Source organism: Nicotiana attenuata, chromosome 1 (assembly GCF_001879085.1).
Source record: "Nicotiana attenuata strain UT chromosome 1, NIATTr2, whole genome shotgun sequence".
Taxonomy (NCBI): domain Eukaryota; kingdom Viridiplantae; phylum Streptophyta; class Magnoliopsida; order Solanales; family Solanaceae; genus Nicotiana; species Nicotiana attenuata.
The window spans coordinates 100,005,035-100,018,783 of record NC_031989.1 but is presented as its reverse complement, the minus strand read 5'-3'; the positions used below and the strand labels follow the sequence as shown (position 1 = coordinate 100,018,783).

Sequence of the window (13,749 nt, the reverse complement as noted above, 5' to 3'; positions counted from 1 at the left end):
TTTTGAATTTTAAAAACCGATCAGATTTGGTTTGGTTTTGATTTTAATCAGAAAAAACCGAACCAAACCGATTATAGGAGTAGCTATTTCAAATTTATTATTACACCTATATATATATATATATATTTATATAAAGTTTCTAAAATTTTATGGTACATATTAGGTATTTGTATTTTTAGTCTAGTTCTTTGCTATTATAATCATCTAACTCTTTGCCTTTACATTCTAGTTTGATCGGTAGTTTTCTTTTGCTAAGTACAAGAATTTATTTCATGTTAAAAATAATTAAATTTTAATTGAGTACTTAAATTATTCATCACTATTTGATTCAATTATCATCAATATATCTTGGTAAATGATAGATTTCTCAAAAAGCAATTGATTTGATAATGTTACGTTGAAAATGTAGTCGTCGGATTATGCGTTTGGTAGTGTATGCCTCATATTTAAGATAAATCGGATAAATAACCGAAAAAACAACAAAAACCGACAAAAACCGAATCGATAAAAAAATGACTTAATTGGTTTGGTTTGGTTCTAATGTTTGAAAAACAGACTTATGGTTTGGTTTCTTTTTAGGGAAAAACCGACCCAAACCGAACCATGAATACCCCTACCTGCTAGGATTGAAAATCCTGTATTTTACATATCCGATTGAGTTCTTGGGTCTCCGAAATAGTGTAAAAAGGCGTGCTTCGAATCATTCCTATTTGACTTGGACCTGTTCTAAAAAAGTCGAACAACAACATACTCAATATATTCCAACAGTATGGGATCTGGGGAGAGTAGTGTATAAGCAGACCTCACCCCTATTTTGTGGAAGTAGAGAGGTTGTTTCTGGTAAACCCTCGGCTCAAGAAAAAGAAAAAACAATAGTAAAAAACTCATGTTGAAATAATAAAGACAAAAACAATAACAACAACAAAAATTACAGAACAATAAGAAAACCGACACAAGGAAAACACTTTTTTGGTTATCAAGTTCGGAGCTATATAAACAATTATTATTGTAAGTCACCTTATTTTAATCGTGTAAAAAGTTATGAATTACCGGTGCATAAAAGTTAAATTCTCCATGGATTTGCTACAGTGTGCTACCAATAAAGTATAGCAAAATGACAAAAGTTTAGACTGTAATCAGTCCCTTTATGACAACACACTTCAGCAACACACCATATATTTATGACCATTTCTTATTGTATAAACAAAGCCTAATACAGAAGTTAATGTCTTTTTTCCTAACGTACCATTGACTAATGACACAAAACGTCAATAAAGTAGTTAAAGCTCATCAATAAGATACAGTCTTTATTATGCAAATGTAACGCCAAAGATTTTCTGTTTCCCTTCTTGTTTTATTCTCAACCTCAAACTAAATCTTGTTTTCTTTAATTACTACTTTACTAGTGTTAGATATCCAAAACCTTTTAACATCCGGCCGGCCAGCCTGCTGCAAGTTTCCATCTGCATAAGGTAATCAAGAACATATAATATATACAAAAAAAAAAAAACAGCAACTTTAGACCTTCCTAATTTGTTCTTTTATGTTGAAACTTGGGCACTGTATGTTTTCTCATGTTTTATTCTGTGAATTTCCAGCCTGAGTCTTAGTAGAGTTGATGATCCTGAACTCAGAGGCGGAGTCAGGATTTGAAACTTTTCAGGATTATAGTTCTTTTAAGTTACCGGGTTCTAACTTTATAATTTGTGCATATTCAATGAATTTCTTAAGACAAATATAAGGTTTGGACCAAAGCAACTAGGTTCGGCCAAACCCGTAGCCGAAGAGCTGGCTCCACCCCTGCCCGAACTATCCTCAAGTTTCATAAACAATAATCTCCATATTTGGGATTCTGATATTATCATATATTAAGAAGGGAGATTAACCTTCGTTTCCTCTGCCTGAAAGGGAGATTAACAGGGCATTCATAATGGAAACACCAAAGTCGAATCATCAACGAAGAGGGAGTATACCTCCTTTCTTGATGTCTCAAACATTGGGGTCAAATGAAAAGCCATGTAGAGATTCGCGATCAAATGACGAAAAAGGGGTAAATGTGAAAGTTATATTGCGTTGCAGGTATGAACTAGTTAAATTTTCCGTTGCTTATTCTACATGTTCTTACAACTACATGCTTCAATCTTAATCAAGTTGAATCACTTATATGAATCCTCGTTGTCCATATGTTGCTTCATTTAAGTGTATTTACATGCTTCAATCTCAATCAAGTTGAATCACTTATATGAATCTCGTTGTCCATATGTTGCTTCATTTAAGTGTATTTTATATTGTGAGGATTCATTATCAGTGACGATTTTTATGCTGGTTGTCAGCCTACCACAACCCTTCTCCTTTTATCTAGGCTTGGGACCGTCAATATGAGCAAGCTCATACATGTGGAATTTTACATGTTCTTAATATTGAAAAAAAAATGTATTCAGATAGTGTGGATAATCAAGAGTCCTATCTTCATTTTCTACCAGACAAATTCGAGCTAAATAATTTTGTCTCACATGATCATTCGTTACTGAGAGGTTAGAAGGATATAACACCAAAAGCAAGACATGTAGGTGGCGACTTATCAAGTTACCATTGAAACTTACTAGCAAGTGACATATTTGTGTTTCAGGCCTCCAAATGAGGATGAAATGAAGGTGAAAGGTCCCTCCGTGATCTCGTGCAACGACCTGAGAAAAGAAGTTACTGCAAATTTGAACACAGCTACTAAGCAACTAAACAAAACCTTTGTCTTTGATAAGGTTTTCTTCTTATAATGTCAGCTTAAATCTGTTCTCTACATTTTACATTACTATGAAAATTTGTGTAGGTATATATTTGAACCCCTTTGATGCCACAATATTTGTTAGGTTTGTGGTCCATCATCTCAGCAAAAGGACTTCTATGATCATTCTGTGGCTCCTCTTGTTAATGAAGCTCTCGAGGGATATACTTGTACTATTTTTGCTTATGGCCAAACCGGAACAGGAAAAACTTACACAATGGAAGGGGAAGCAATTAAAGAGAAGGTTTTCTCTGATTCTCTCTTCTTTTATTTTGTTCTTCCCTGAAATGTAACTGGTAAAGTTGTTGCCATGTGACAAGGAGGTCACGGGTTTGAGCCGTGGAAACAGCCTCTTGCAGAAATGCAGGGTAAGGTTGCGTACAATAAACCCTTGTGGTCTGGCCCTTCTCCGGACCCCGTGCATAACGGGAGCTTAGTACACGGGCTACCCCCTCGAATGTAACTGTCATTTTGTTGGCTTATCGTTTTTTATATCCTTTTCAATGTTAATGCTTGTAGAATGGGGAGTTTCACAAGAATGCTGGAGTAATCCCAAGAGCAGTCCAGCAAATTTTTGACATTTTGGAGTGCCAAAAGGCAGAGTACACTATGAAAGTTGCATATATAGAGATTTACAATGAGGAAATAACAGATCTTCTTTCGCTGGATGAGGAATCAAAATCGATAGAAGAGAAGCCGAGAAAGCCATTAGCCCTTATGGAAGATGGAAAAGGTGCAGTTTTCATCAGAGGCCTAGAAGAGGTGGCAGTGTCAACGGCAGATGAAATATACAAAATTTTGGAGAAAGGCTCTGTTAATAAGCATACAGCTGAGACGCTTCTTAACAAACAAAGTAATAGGTCTCATTCAATATTTTCCATCACCTTACAAGTTAAGGAATGCACTCCTGAGGGACTAGAACTGATAAAGTGTGGAAAACTTAATCTTGTTGACCTAGCTGGATCTGAGAACATTTTACGCTCGGGAGCGAAAGAGGTACAACGTTAGTGGAGCTTCTCCCGTCAATAATCTCCTCAGAATTATTAAAAATAGTTATTTTACTTATTTCACTTATGAGTTTAACTTCCATAGACTAAAAAGGACAGCCTAGTGCACGAAGCATCCCGCGTTCATGCAGGGTCCGGGGAAGGGCAGCACATGTAGGCAGCCTACCCTAATGCAGGCATCATTGGCTGATTCCACAGCTGGAACCAGTGACCTAAAAGTCTCGGAGACAACCTTAACTTCTATAGACTGAGAGCGTAAAAGAAACACTACCAGGTCACCTGTAACTACAAGTAACTGCCCATTACAAGTGGAACAAGTTACATAAAAAATAAAGCAGACAACCAACTATAACAAGTTAAATTACACTAGTAGTGTAAAAATTCTTAATACAATGTATTTAAGTTAAATTATTTGTTTTATTACAGTGATAATTGAGGGTTGTAATGGAATTTACTTCTCTAAAATCCAGGGAAGAGCAAGAGAGGCTGGTGAGATAAATAAGAGCTTGCTTACTTTGGGCAGAGTCATCAATGCTTTGGTTGATCATTCTGGACATGTTCCATACAGGTATAAAACTCGCTTAATCATTATATAAACATTCGAATAGATGTTATAATACAGAAGCAACTGTTGAAAAATGAGTGTTTGGGATATCAGAGATAGCAAATTGACAAGGTTACTGAGGGATTCATTAGGAGGAAAAACAAAGACATGCATAATTGCCACAGTTTCACCATCCATTCAGTGCTTGGAAGAGACTCTCAGTACTCTTGAATATGCTAATCGTGCCAAGCAAATTAAAAACAGGCCAGAGGTTGTTCATTTTATTCTTTGAAAATTTGCTTTCGAACAATTTTATCCACCACAAATTTCATCCTCAAGTACTATTTCCAGGTCAACCGGAAGGTGACCAAATCTGCACTAATCACAGATCTGTATGTGGAGATGGACCGCCTAAAGCAAGGTTATAATGAGATCTATACTTTGAGAATTAATTAATTTATATGGTGTTATAACAATAGACATGCTTCTTTGCTCTGTAGAATTACACGCAACGAGGGAGAAGAATGGAATCTACATACCACAAGACCGCTACTTGAGTGAAGAGGCAGCTCACAAGGTGCTTTTCCCATCAATATTTCTGGAGTGCAACTCTTGATCTGTAAAATAGGAAGAAAGTTAATTGCTAAAATGCTTTTCTTTTTCCCCTTTTAGGCAATAGTTGAGAGACTGAAGTTCACAGAACATGATTTAGAGTCCAAAAACAAGGTAAGTATCACCTGGTCTGTCGTGTAGGCAGCTTATGCAGTGCTAATTTATTCCAAGATCATTGAGAAGTCACAGTTTCTGAGCAGAAACTGAGAGAGCTTCAGGATCTTTATGATTATCAGCGACAACTGACAGCAAATTTAACCGAAAAACTTGAGAGAACTCAGGTGGAATGTTACTTGAACAAGTTACCTCTCATGTCTCTTTTTTGAACTAAGATAGCTAGAAAGTTGAAGATAACTAAACTTTCCAGCCTCTGTTTTATGGCAGAGAGAACTCAAGGAAGTTGAACAAGCTTTCAATGATCTAGAAGCTCAAAATAGTCTAGCTAAAGAGACGGTTCAAGAGAAGGATCGTCTGGTATTTAATCTCATTAAATCTGGTGAGTTAAACTCTGAAGTGTGTCCCAAGCATCTCATTGAAATACAAAGATGAATCAAATTTCCTGAACCAAACCACGTAGGACTAAAGATATGTCCATTAATAGCAAATTGGTATCTTAAAGTTCATTCTTGAAAGTACTGAAATCTGAAAATTTTCCCTCTCGTCATTTAGAAAAGGCAATGACTGACAAAGCACTTGAGCTTCGAGCTGAAGTAGAGAATGCAGAATCAGAGATATCCACCTTGTTCGCCAAAATTGGTTCGTCTTACTATTTCTTATGATCTTTATCTGGCTAGCATCTTTCTTCTTCTAACATATGTTTCTTATAAAATAGAGAAAAGCAACAATAGGGAGGAGAGAAACAAAATTCTCGTGCAAAATTTCCGCAACAAATTAACTCAGCAACTTGAAAGTTTAAAGAGAAACACTGCAGTTTCTGTAACCAAACAAGAGCAGCAATTGAATGTAATATTAGAAGATACACAATCCTTCTTAGCTACTAAAAGGAGGGTACAGTAAAAAATCTTTGACATATGGTACTTTCATTATATGCAACCTGCAAACAGTACCAATCTTTCTTGAATTTAACGGCAGGCTACAGATGAGTTAAAGACTCAGCTCCAGAAGCTGAAAGACAAGTATAGCTCTGATATTCAGAATTTAGCTGTTTCGGCCCAAGAACTTAATGAAAATTCTCAGCTAGCTTTTAGCGAAGTGAATTCAGAAGTATCAAAGCATTCTTATTCCTTTATGGATGTAAGTAAAGATCCTTCCTTCAGTTGGTGTTACTTCATTTACACCCTTTCATCACTCAATTTTTCCTGATTCCTAGTGCAGCTTGTTGCAAAGATTTCTGCCGATGTTAATGCTATACTCAATGGCCTGCAAGGTAACATAAGGGAACTTGAGGTGAAGATAAATGCTTTTGTGCAAAAGGAACAACAGGTATATAATCATGCTACTAGATTTTTTTTTTTTTTTTGATATAGTAGCTTTTGTGCTAACTTTGTTTATCTTTTCTCCATCTGTCAGAATCAAACAACAAGATATCAAGGAATTCAATTAACTTCTGAAGTTCTCCTCAACTTTTTCAAGACTTTAAATTCATACATTTTAAAATTGAGACTAATGGATGAAAAATCACAAATAATTAATCATCAGCAACTCTGCACCCTTGAAGAGAAGTTTGAGGTATTTTTTTGCTGTTCTGGACTCACCTTAGAAATGAAGAGATCGATCCTCGTCTCTTGTCACCCTTTGAATTAATTCTTTTAGGAGTTGGCTGCAAGTGAAGAACGACAACTGATAGAAAAAGTTGCAGAGCTTATGTCAGCTTCTAATACTAGGAAGAAAAAACTGGTATGTGCTTCTTCATTGCAACTTGTACATACCTTTTATGGTTTTAGAATTTAAACTAAATAATCACAGCTTGAGAATGCTATTCCATAAAGATTTATATTGTGAATGAAACATAACACTAGTATCAAAGCCTTTTCATGGATTTTTCCTATTCCTAAACGCATGGAATTTCCGCCAGAATATTATCCAACACTTCCATTTTTCCTTTTCTTTAGGTTCAAACAGCAGTAAATGGCATTAGAGAGTGCACTAGTATCAAAACCAGAAATCTAAATGCTGAGTTCTCAAACATACAAGGTTGCACTAATTCTGCCTATGAAGAATGGACAAGCTACGTTGAAAGCACACAAGCCCACCATATCGAGGATTCAACTAGATTGGACTTTTGGAAAAGTAGCCTAGCAGGGCACATCGAATGCTGGTTGAGTTTGTTTATGATGATATACATTTATAAGAATTATATTTTGCTTTTGGAATTGTATACCTTGAGAAAGCTATTAAATTTTTCATCTTAAATTTCAGCTTGGCAAAATCAAAGGGGGTCGAAGATGGATGGAGAAATGCCCAAGAATCCCTTCTTAGACAACAAACAAGAAATATCAACTCAGTTGATTGCATTATGAAGTAAGTTATCATTTCATGAATCAATTACTATCTTATCGAAGAACCTTATTTTGTTTTACCTTTTTTACCTTCATATCTTCAGGAGTGCCATGGAATCAAATGGAAAGATCAGCACTCAGTTTTCCTCCACAGTGACTTCTATACTAGAAGAAACAGCTATTTCCAAGAGGAACCTTCTTTCAGCCATGGAAAGTATGTTGCCTGTGAATTTTTTCTTCCTCTGATGCTGCAAGAGAACATTCTCTAGTCTTATTACCACAGAATCATGCAGTTGAAACTGATGCAGGTTTGCTGAAACTTGATCATAATGAATGTGAGAAGATTTATTCAGTTATGTATCCTTGTGTTGAGGATATGAAACAAATGAAAGACAGTCATTCCTCCAAAGTATCAGAGATTGCAGAAAATGCAGGAAAAGTATTGACAGATGAGTACAAGGTAAAAGCTCAGAAAACCATCCAAGTATAAACGATTTTTGCCATTAACAGTTTAATACTCAGTCAACTTGCACATTATTACTAGTAGAATATATACTTTCAGATAGTTAAAAATTTCTCTTCATCATTTGGAGAAAAATTTCCATTAAAAAGATCTAGCGCCAACTCTTGTATTGAGGGTCGCTGGTATAGGCAAGAATACCATTTCGATGGAAAATATCATTTGGGAATTTCCATCGAGATACCTGAACAGGACATTTGTTATTCTCAAGTTCTTGACTCGGGGGATGATGAGTTTATTTGTTCACCTTTTTTACGATAAACCAGAATTTCTGCCAAGAAGATAATTAATGGTCATCTATTAAAAAGACTTTAGGTTTCTTAAATCTTATTATTTTACCATTCTTCACATCCTATCTTCAACCAAGGCCTTTCTGCTTCCTATGAAATTTTATAGACATGAGTGTTATACTAACAATATATTCTTTTGTTCTCAATAATCAGGTTGATGAACCATCATGCTCAACTCTGAGGAGGAAAAGAGTTAGCGTTCCAAGTAGGGAATCTATCGAAAATCTCAGAACTCCTTTACTCGAGGAGTCACTCAAGTCGTTTCAAGGCAATGGAATAGCAACCCGAGCTAACAGAATGTAAATCCATTCTTCTTCCAATTTCGTACATCAAATTGTGTATATAAAGAAGAGTTCGTCCTTCTTCAAAGAGATAAAGTCACGCGGCCCCTCAACCAGAGGGGCATGAGGATGTTGAGTTGAACTAATAATGTTCTTTTGAAATAGGATAACCAATTTAGAGATTGATCGATTGATGTTTATATCTGTTGATGTGTAGTATTTTAGTAAAACTGTAAAAGATAAAAAAGCATGTCATCTTGTGAATTTGGAGCCTTAGAAGATCAATGTTTCTTTATTTTGAAGTGTTATAGTCATATTAGAATACTTAGATTAGAAACTTCACATAATATGCACCACATAATTACAATATGAAAGTATCCTTCCATTATAGTTGAAATACTTTGGCACCCAAGGGTGTGGCCTAGTGGTCAATGAAGTGGGTTAGAACCACGAGGTCCCAGGTTCAACTCCCATCAGAGACAAGCCTTGGTGTATAGAGTTACCTGATACTTGTTTGTTGGTGGGAGGCAGCAGGTATCCCGTGTAATTGGTTGAGGTGCGCGTAAGTTAGTCCGGACACAACGGTTATAAAAAAAAATAGTTGAAATACTTCGAGATAAACAAGGGTCCTGGAAATCTAGAACTGATGTATTACATCTATAATAACATCCTTACACAGGTTGATGAGCCATTTCCACCAGAAACAAAGAACATGTTGGGCAAAAACTCACAAAAGTCATATAGGTGCACATGCATTAACCCAGATAGCCACCTGAGGACATTTCAGTAAGGCCAAAGCTTCAAAACAGTTTGAGCAACTAGTTCTAATATCCTTCTATTTGCAATGAATTTTCTGAAGTTAATCTGCAGTGCCCTCGTCCTACTCTTCACAGACCATGTGATGTCATACTGGAAATCTGATTCTTATGGATGACCACGAAAATAGGCCCAAAGACGCAATTTCTTCTAAAATTTACGCATTAACCACTTTCTTAGAGCAAATGGTCCAAAGTTTCACTTACAATTTAGTGAGCCTCCAAGACACAACAATTAACTACGAGTCTAACCAAAGAGAAGACATCAGCTTTGATTCCTATACCTCCAGGCAATAGGTGCTGCATCTCTTACCAAACAGTAAAGAGGTGTTCATTTGTGCTTGAGAACACGGTGAGCATGGCCTTCCCTTGATGCCTCTCTGCTATACCTATATAGAGGAGCAATAGCAGATTTCCAACCATAGGGGGCTGCATATGAGAAAGCCCCATCAGGTATCAACTATTAAGTACCTCAGAGTTGCTTCTCTGTGGAAATAAGCTTTTACTTCCTCAACACAAGGGAGCTAATGGTCCTGAGAGTTCTTACAGCTCGCGATTCGTTTAATCTGTTGCTTAAGGTGGTACACTGCATCAATTCCTTAGGTGGTCTAGGAAGACTACAAATATTGGAAGTGTCTCTGGCCTTTTTTTTCAGTCAGTAAGCAAAGAATCAACAAATTTCACAAGAGGCCTGAAAGGCTGCCTCAGGAGATGCTTCTTCCTCAACATGGTGACCATTTAGTGAGAAAGGAGTGGACCTACCCATGACTAGCTTTTGCTGTGACCTTCATATAGTGCAAGGCCCTTATATAATTCTGCTCTTACTAGTGATGTTCTTGATGTGAACTCTCAGAACTCTACTGATCAAATCCTGAAGTGGCTCCTTGGTTTTCTAATATACCAAAGTTTCCAGGAGCGGTAACATAGCTTCCTTAAACAAGGATTCATTCACTCCTTAAAAGCAGTAGAGCCATCTTATATTTCCTGAGATCTAAGTTCTAACGTTTGATCGCAATTCCAATTTTCTCCCTGTTGCTATCTTCATCTCTTTCTCTATATCAAATTGGCAACCATCTTCCTTGGTGTCTTAAGTTAATCTGCAATCTGATAATTGAACTACATCTCTATATGAAACAATGGCAACTTGTTCTTTGGAAAACAGCAGACTGCTTTGACCATTTCACAAGAATATTTGCTGCTTCCCTGTTTCTCTAGTCAAGCTTGTCGCAAATTTTTCAGATCTTCTCTTTCCAGATCTCCTCATATTTAGAAAAACCAACTCAAACACCTGCATAAGTAAAATGTGGTTTTGCAAGGGTGCAACTCCACAATGTGGACATTGCAAGAAGTGTATAACCATTACTCATCTCGTCCAAATGTTTTACTCCTAAATATGAAGGGGCAAATAGTCGTCATCCAGCATCTGTAGCCACAGTTCATCTAGCATGGAGTATATTCTGTCCCTTTCCGGGTGCATACAGTCCTCAGCCAAGAAGACATGGATCCGATCCTTGTCTACAATCCAGCTTTGACCTGGAACCTTTTTGACACCTTTTTGTCTCATCAGACCCCTCAGTGATGCCACATCCTTCCAACTTCCAGTAGAAGCAAAAATGTTACAGAGTAACACATGTGCAGCAGAATTCGAGGGATCAATCTCCAAAATTTTCTCTGCGGCTCGTTTGCCCACATCAAGATTGTTACGTGTCTTACAAGCAGCTAACAAAGTTTTCCACATCACAATATCAGGATCAAGTTCCATTTGATTGATAAAAGCTTCTGCTTCTTCTATGCAGCCAGCTCGGGCAAGCATGTCAACCACACAGCAACAATGCTCTCTAGTCGGTACAATACCAAACTCCGTTTCCATGGCTCTGAACAACAGCCACCCTTCTTTTACTCGTCCAACATGGCTACAAGCAGTCAAAACCCCGACGAAGGTAACTTGGTTTGGCTTGACAGCTAAATATCTCATCTTCTGGAAGAGATCTAGAGCTTCTTCTCCGTATCCAAACTGAGCATACCCCACTATTAAACTGCTCCATGAGACCGCATCAGGGTTCTCCATACTATCGAAGAGCTTCCTAGAGCTTGTCATATTTCCACATTTCACATACATGTCAATTAAAGCATTCATGACACATATATCTTCATTTAGCCCATTTTTCATGGCATAGCAACAAACCTGGTCTCCTACTTCCAAAGAGGCTACTTTTCCAGAAGCCCCAAGCATATTAACTAATGTAATATGATCAGGCTTATTAGAAGAAAGAAGCATCATTTTAAATAATGAGAAGACTTCTCCAGACTCACTCTGTTGTAGAAAAGCGGTAAGAATGGCATTCCACGAGACTAAATCTGCCTTCTTTTGTATCTCATTGAATATTTTATATGCATCTGGAAGATCTGAGCAGTTGGCATACATTGAAAGTAATGTATTAGAGACGGAAATCTCTAAATCAAAGCCACTCTTAATAACATAGCAGTGCACTTGCTTTCCTAGAAAGAGAGCAGATGGACTTACAAAGGCACAAAGTAAAGAACGAATTGTGACATCATCTGGGGTCAACCTCAAAGTTCTCATTTGAGAAAAGAGAGATATAGCCTCCTCGGGATCACCTCCGTGTGCAAATCCTGCAATCAGTGCATTCCAGGATACAAGATCAGGGTTTCCTATTTGGTAGAATGCAGTTCTTGCAGAATGCAACCATCCACATCTGGCATACATGTCAGTAACAGCACAACCAACAAAAGCATCAAAACCGAGCCCGAATTTTAGACTTAAACCATGTATTTGTCTTCCATATTCTGCTTGTGCAAGACTTCTACAGGCACTAAAGACGCTTCCAAAAACGAATTCATTCAGTTTGTAGATTCCCCGACTAAGCATCTCCCTGAAGCAGGACAAAGCTTCTAATTCGTAGCCAAGCTGTGAATATCCAGCAACCATTGAGCTCCATGAAATCAAATCCTTCGATTTAATACGCAAGAACACTGCCAATGCCTCACTAATTCGACTATACTTTGTATACATCGCAATCAGTGCATTCTGAGCAATAAGGTGGGAACCATGTTCTGATTTAATGACATGCCCGTGCAACAGCTTCCCTATCTCCACATGATTCATATTCGAGCACGCTTTGATTACGCTTCCAAACGTAAACTGGTCCGGTGTAAGACCACACTGTCGCATTCGAAAATAAAGATCTACAGCTTCATTCTCCTGACAATTTTGCGAGTACCCAGCAATTATCGAAGTCCAAGAGACCAAATTTCGTTCGAGCATTTCATCGAACACCTTTCGAGCATCGCTCAACGACCCACATTTACCATACATATTCAACAAATGATTTTGAAAAATCATGTCTGGTTGATAATTGGATGATAATATATGACTATGAACCTTTCTTGCATACTGCAGGGATCTAAGAGACGAGCACGCCGATACTAGCTGAGCATACGTGCTTGGATACAAACTGAAAGATGTGTTCCTTTGTAATAACTCGAATGTCTCTAGAGCTTGTTTAAATAACTTTTGCTTACATAAGAAGATTATATGATCATTACTTGACTGTACATTGTTGAAAGAAGGATGTATGCTGTGATTGACATAGCTCCGGATTGATCCTAACCTTTTCATCATTGTGAAATAATTTGAAGAAACAATTGGACAATGATCAATCAATCATTCAACTACACCTCAATCCCGACCTAGTTGCAATTCTCTGTATCCACTCCGCTTTATTCGGCACTTCATTCGAATATTTTCATTCTGCAACAGCAAATAGAAAATGAAATATATGAATCTCACAAAACAATTTGCTTGTTTTCGAGTGAAAAGCACTTCTAACAAGAGCCAAAAAACAAAGTTCTGCTTAAAATGTATCTTTCACCTAATGAAGAACAACTTCTGCACTTACAGCCCGTTTGGACATACAAATTTTTTTACTTTTTTTCAAAAAAATAATTTAAAACAATGTTTGGTTATATGCCATTCTTATCAATTTTTCCTTTTTAAAAAGGCAGAATAGCCTGGTAGACACTTGTAGTTATACCGCTTTGACATTCCGGTCCCATTACTGCGAAGTTTCATCTAAGCACTTGTACGTGTCCAAAAAGAGTATTTTAAACACCTCTGACCATTGACTATGAGACGTGTTTCTCACTTGCTTGACAGGAATGACACATCAGATCCACATCACTTGCCATGTCATTTTTTATCTTTGTCAATTAAAAATTTCATTTGAAAAACTAAAGTTCAAACCCTCTGTTTCACGTTTTCTCACCCATTTTCGGGTCCTTTAAATCATGTTTCAGTCAACCCACCGGAACAATGGCTCATATACATATTTTCTCCAAACGGACAGAATTTACAAAATTTTAATTGACACTCACACACAAATTCACAATCACTCCACCCCTCACCGTCAACTTTCAGT

General features: G+C 37.1%; 2 protein-coding genes and 1 long non-coding RNA gene across 5 annotated transcripts; 1 reads left to right on the top strand and 2 right to left on the bottom strand.

The window, feature by feature from the left end:
* On the top strand, positions 1,230-8,797 carry LOC109231049 (kinesin-like protein KIN-5D). 3 transcript variants are annotated; one of them, XM_019396586.1, is made up of 23 exons: positions 1,230-1,472; positions 1,909-2,079; positions 2,630-2,759; positions 2,868-3,026; positions 3,302-3,778; positions 4,260-4,357; positions 4,448-4,604; positions 4,685-4,754; positions 4,834-4,910; positions 5,006-5,059; positions 5,146-5,226; positions 5,330-5,441; positions 5,615-5,701; positions 5,778-5,953; positions 6,038-6,199; positions 6,281-6,388; positions 6,476-6,634; positions 6,719-6,802; positions 7,018-7,223; positions 7,325-7,426; positions 7,509-7,618; positions 7,698-7,864; positions 8,368-8,797. In XM_019396586.1, exons 2-23 carry the CDS (start codon positions 1,931-1,933, stop codon positions 8,515-8,517), a joined length of 3,075 nt encoding a protein of 1,024 aa, XP_019252131.1. In that variant the 5' UTR covers positions 1,230-1,472; positions 1,909-1,930; the 3' UTR covers positions 8,518-8,797. The 3 variants fall into 3 exon arrangements, with proteins under 3 accessions (XP_019252131.1, XP_019252148.1, XP_019252139.1); XM_019396603.1 differs by having other exon boundaries at positions 1,231-1,472; positions 7,713-7,864; XM_019396594.1 differs by lacking the exon at positions 1,230-1,472 and having other exon boundaries at positions 1,499-2,079.
* On the bottom strand, positions 6,236-7,569 carry LOC109231077. Its single transcript, XR_002068752.1, has 3 exons — positions 7,486-7,569; positions 6,661-6,745; positions 6,236-6,325 (listed from the first exon to the last, which is right to left on the bottom strand). It is a non-coding gene; the product is annotated as an uncharacterized LOC109231077 (long non-coding RNA).
* Positions 9,123-13,249, bottom strand: LOC109231069 (pentatricopeptide repeat-containing protein At3g53360, mitochondrial). Its single transcript, XM_019396615.1, has one exon. It carries the CDS (start codon positions 12,951-12,953, stop codon positions 10,698-10,700), a length of 2,256 nt encoding a protein of 751 aa, XP_019252160.1. The 5' UTR covers positions 12,954-13,249; the 3' UTR covers positions 9,123-10,697.

Coding starts and splice junctions, on each gene's coding strand:
- LOC109231049 (XM_019396586.1), top strand. CDS start 1,931: ATGGAAACACCAAAGTCGAATCATCAACGAAGAGGGAGTATACCTCCT. Junction 4,911..5,005: donor GTGAAGAGGCAGCTCACAAG/GTGCTTTTCCCA, acceptor TTCCCCTTTTAG/GCAATAGTTGAGAGACTGAA. Junction 7,865..8,367: donor TATTGACAGATGAGTACAAG/GTAAAAGCTCAG, acceptor CTCAATAATCAG/GTTGATGAACCATCATGCTC.
- LOC109231069 (XM_019396615.1), bottom strand. CDS start 12,953: ATGATGAAAAGGTTAGGATCAATCCGGAGCTATGTCAATCACAGCATA.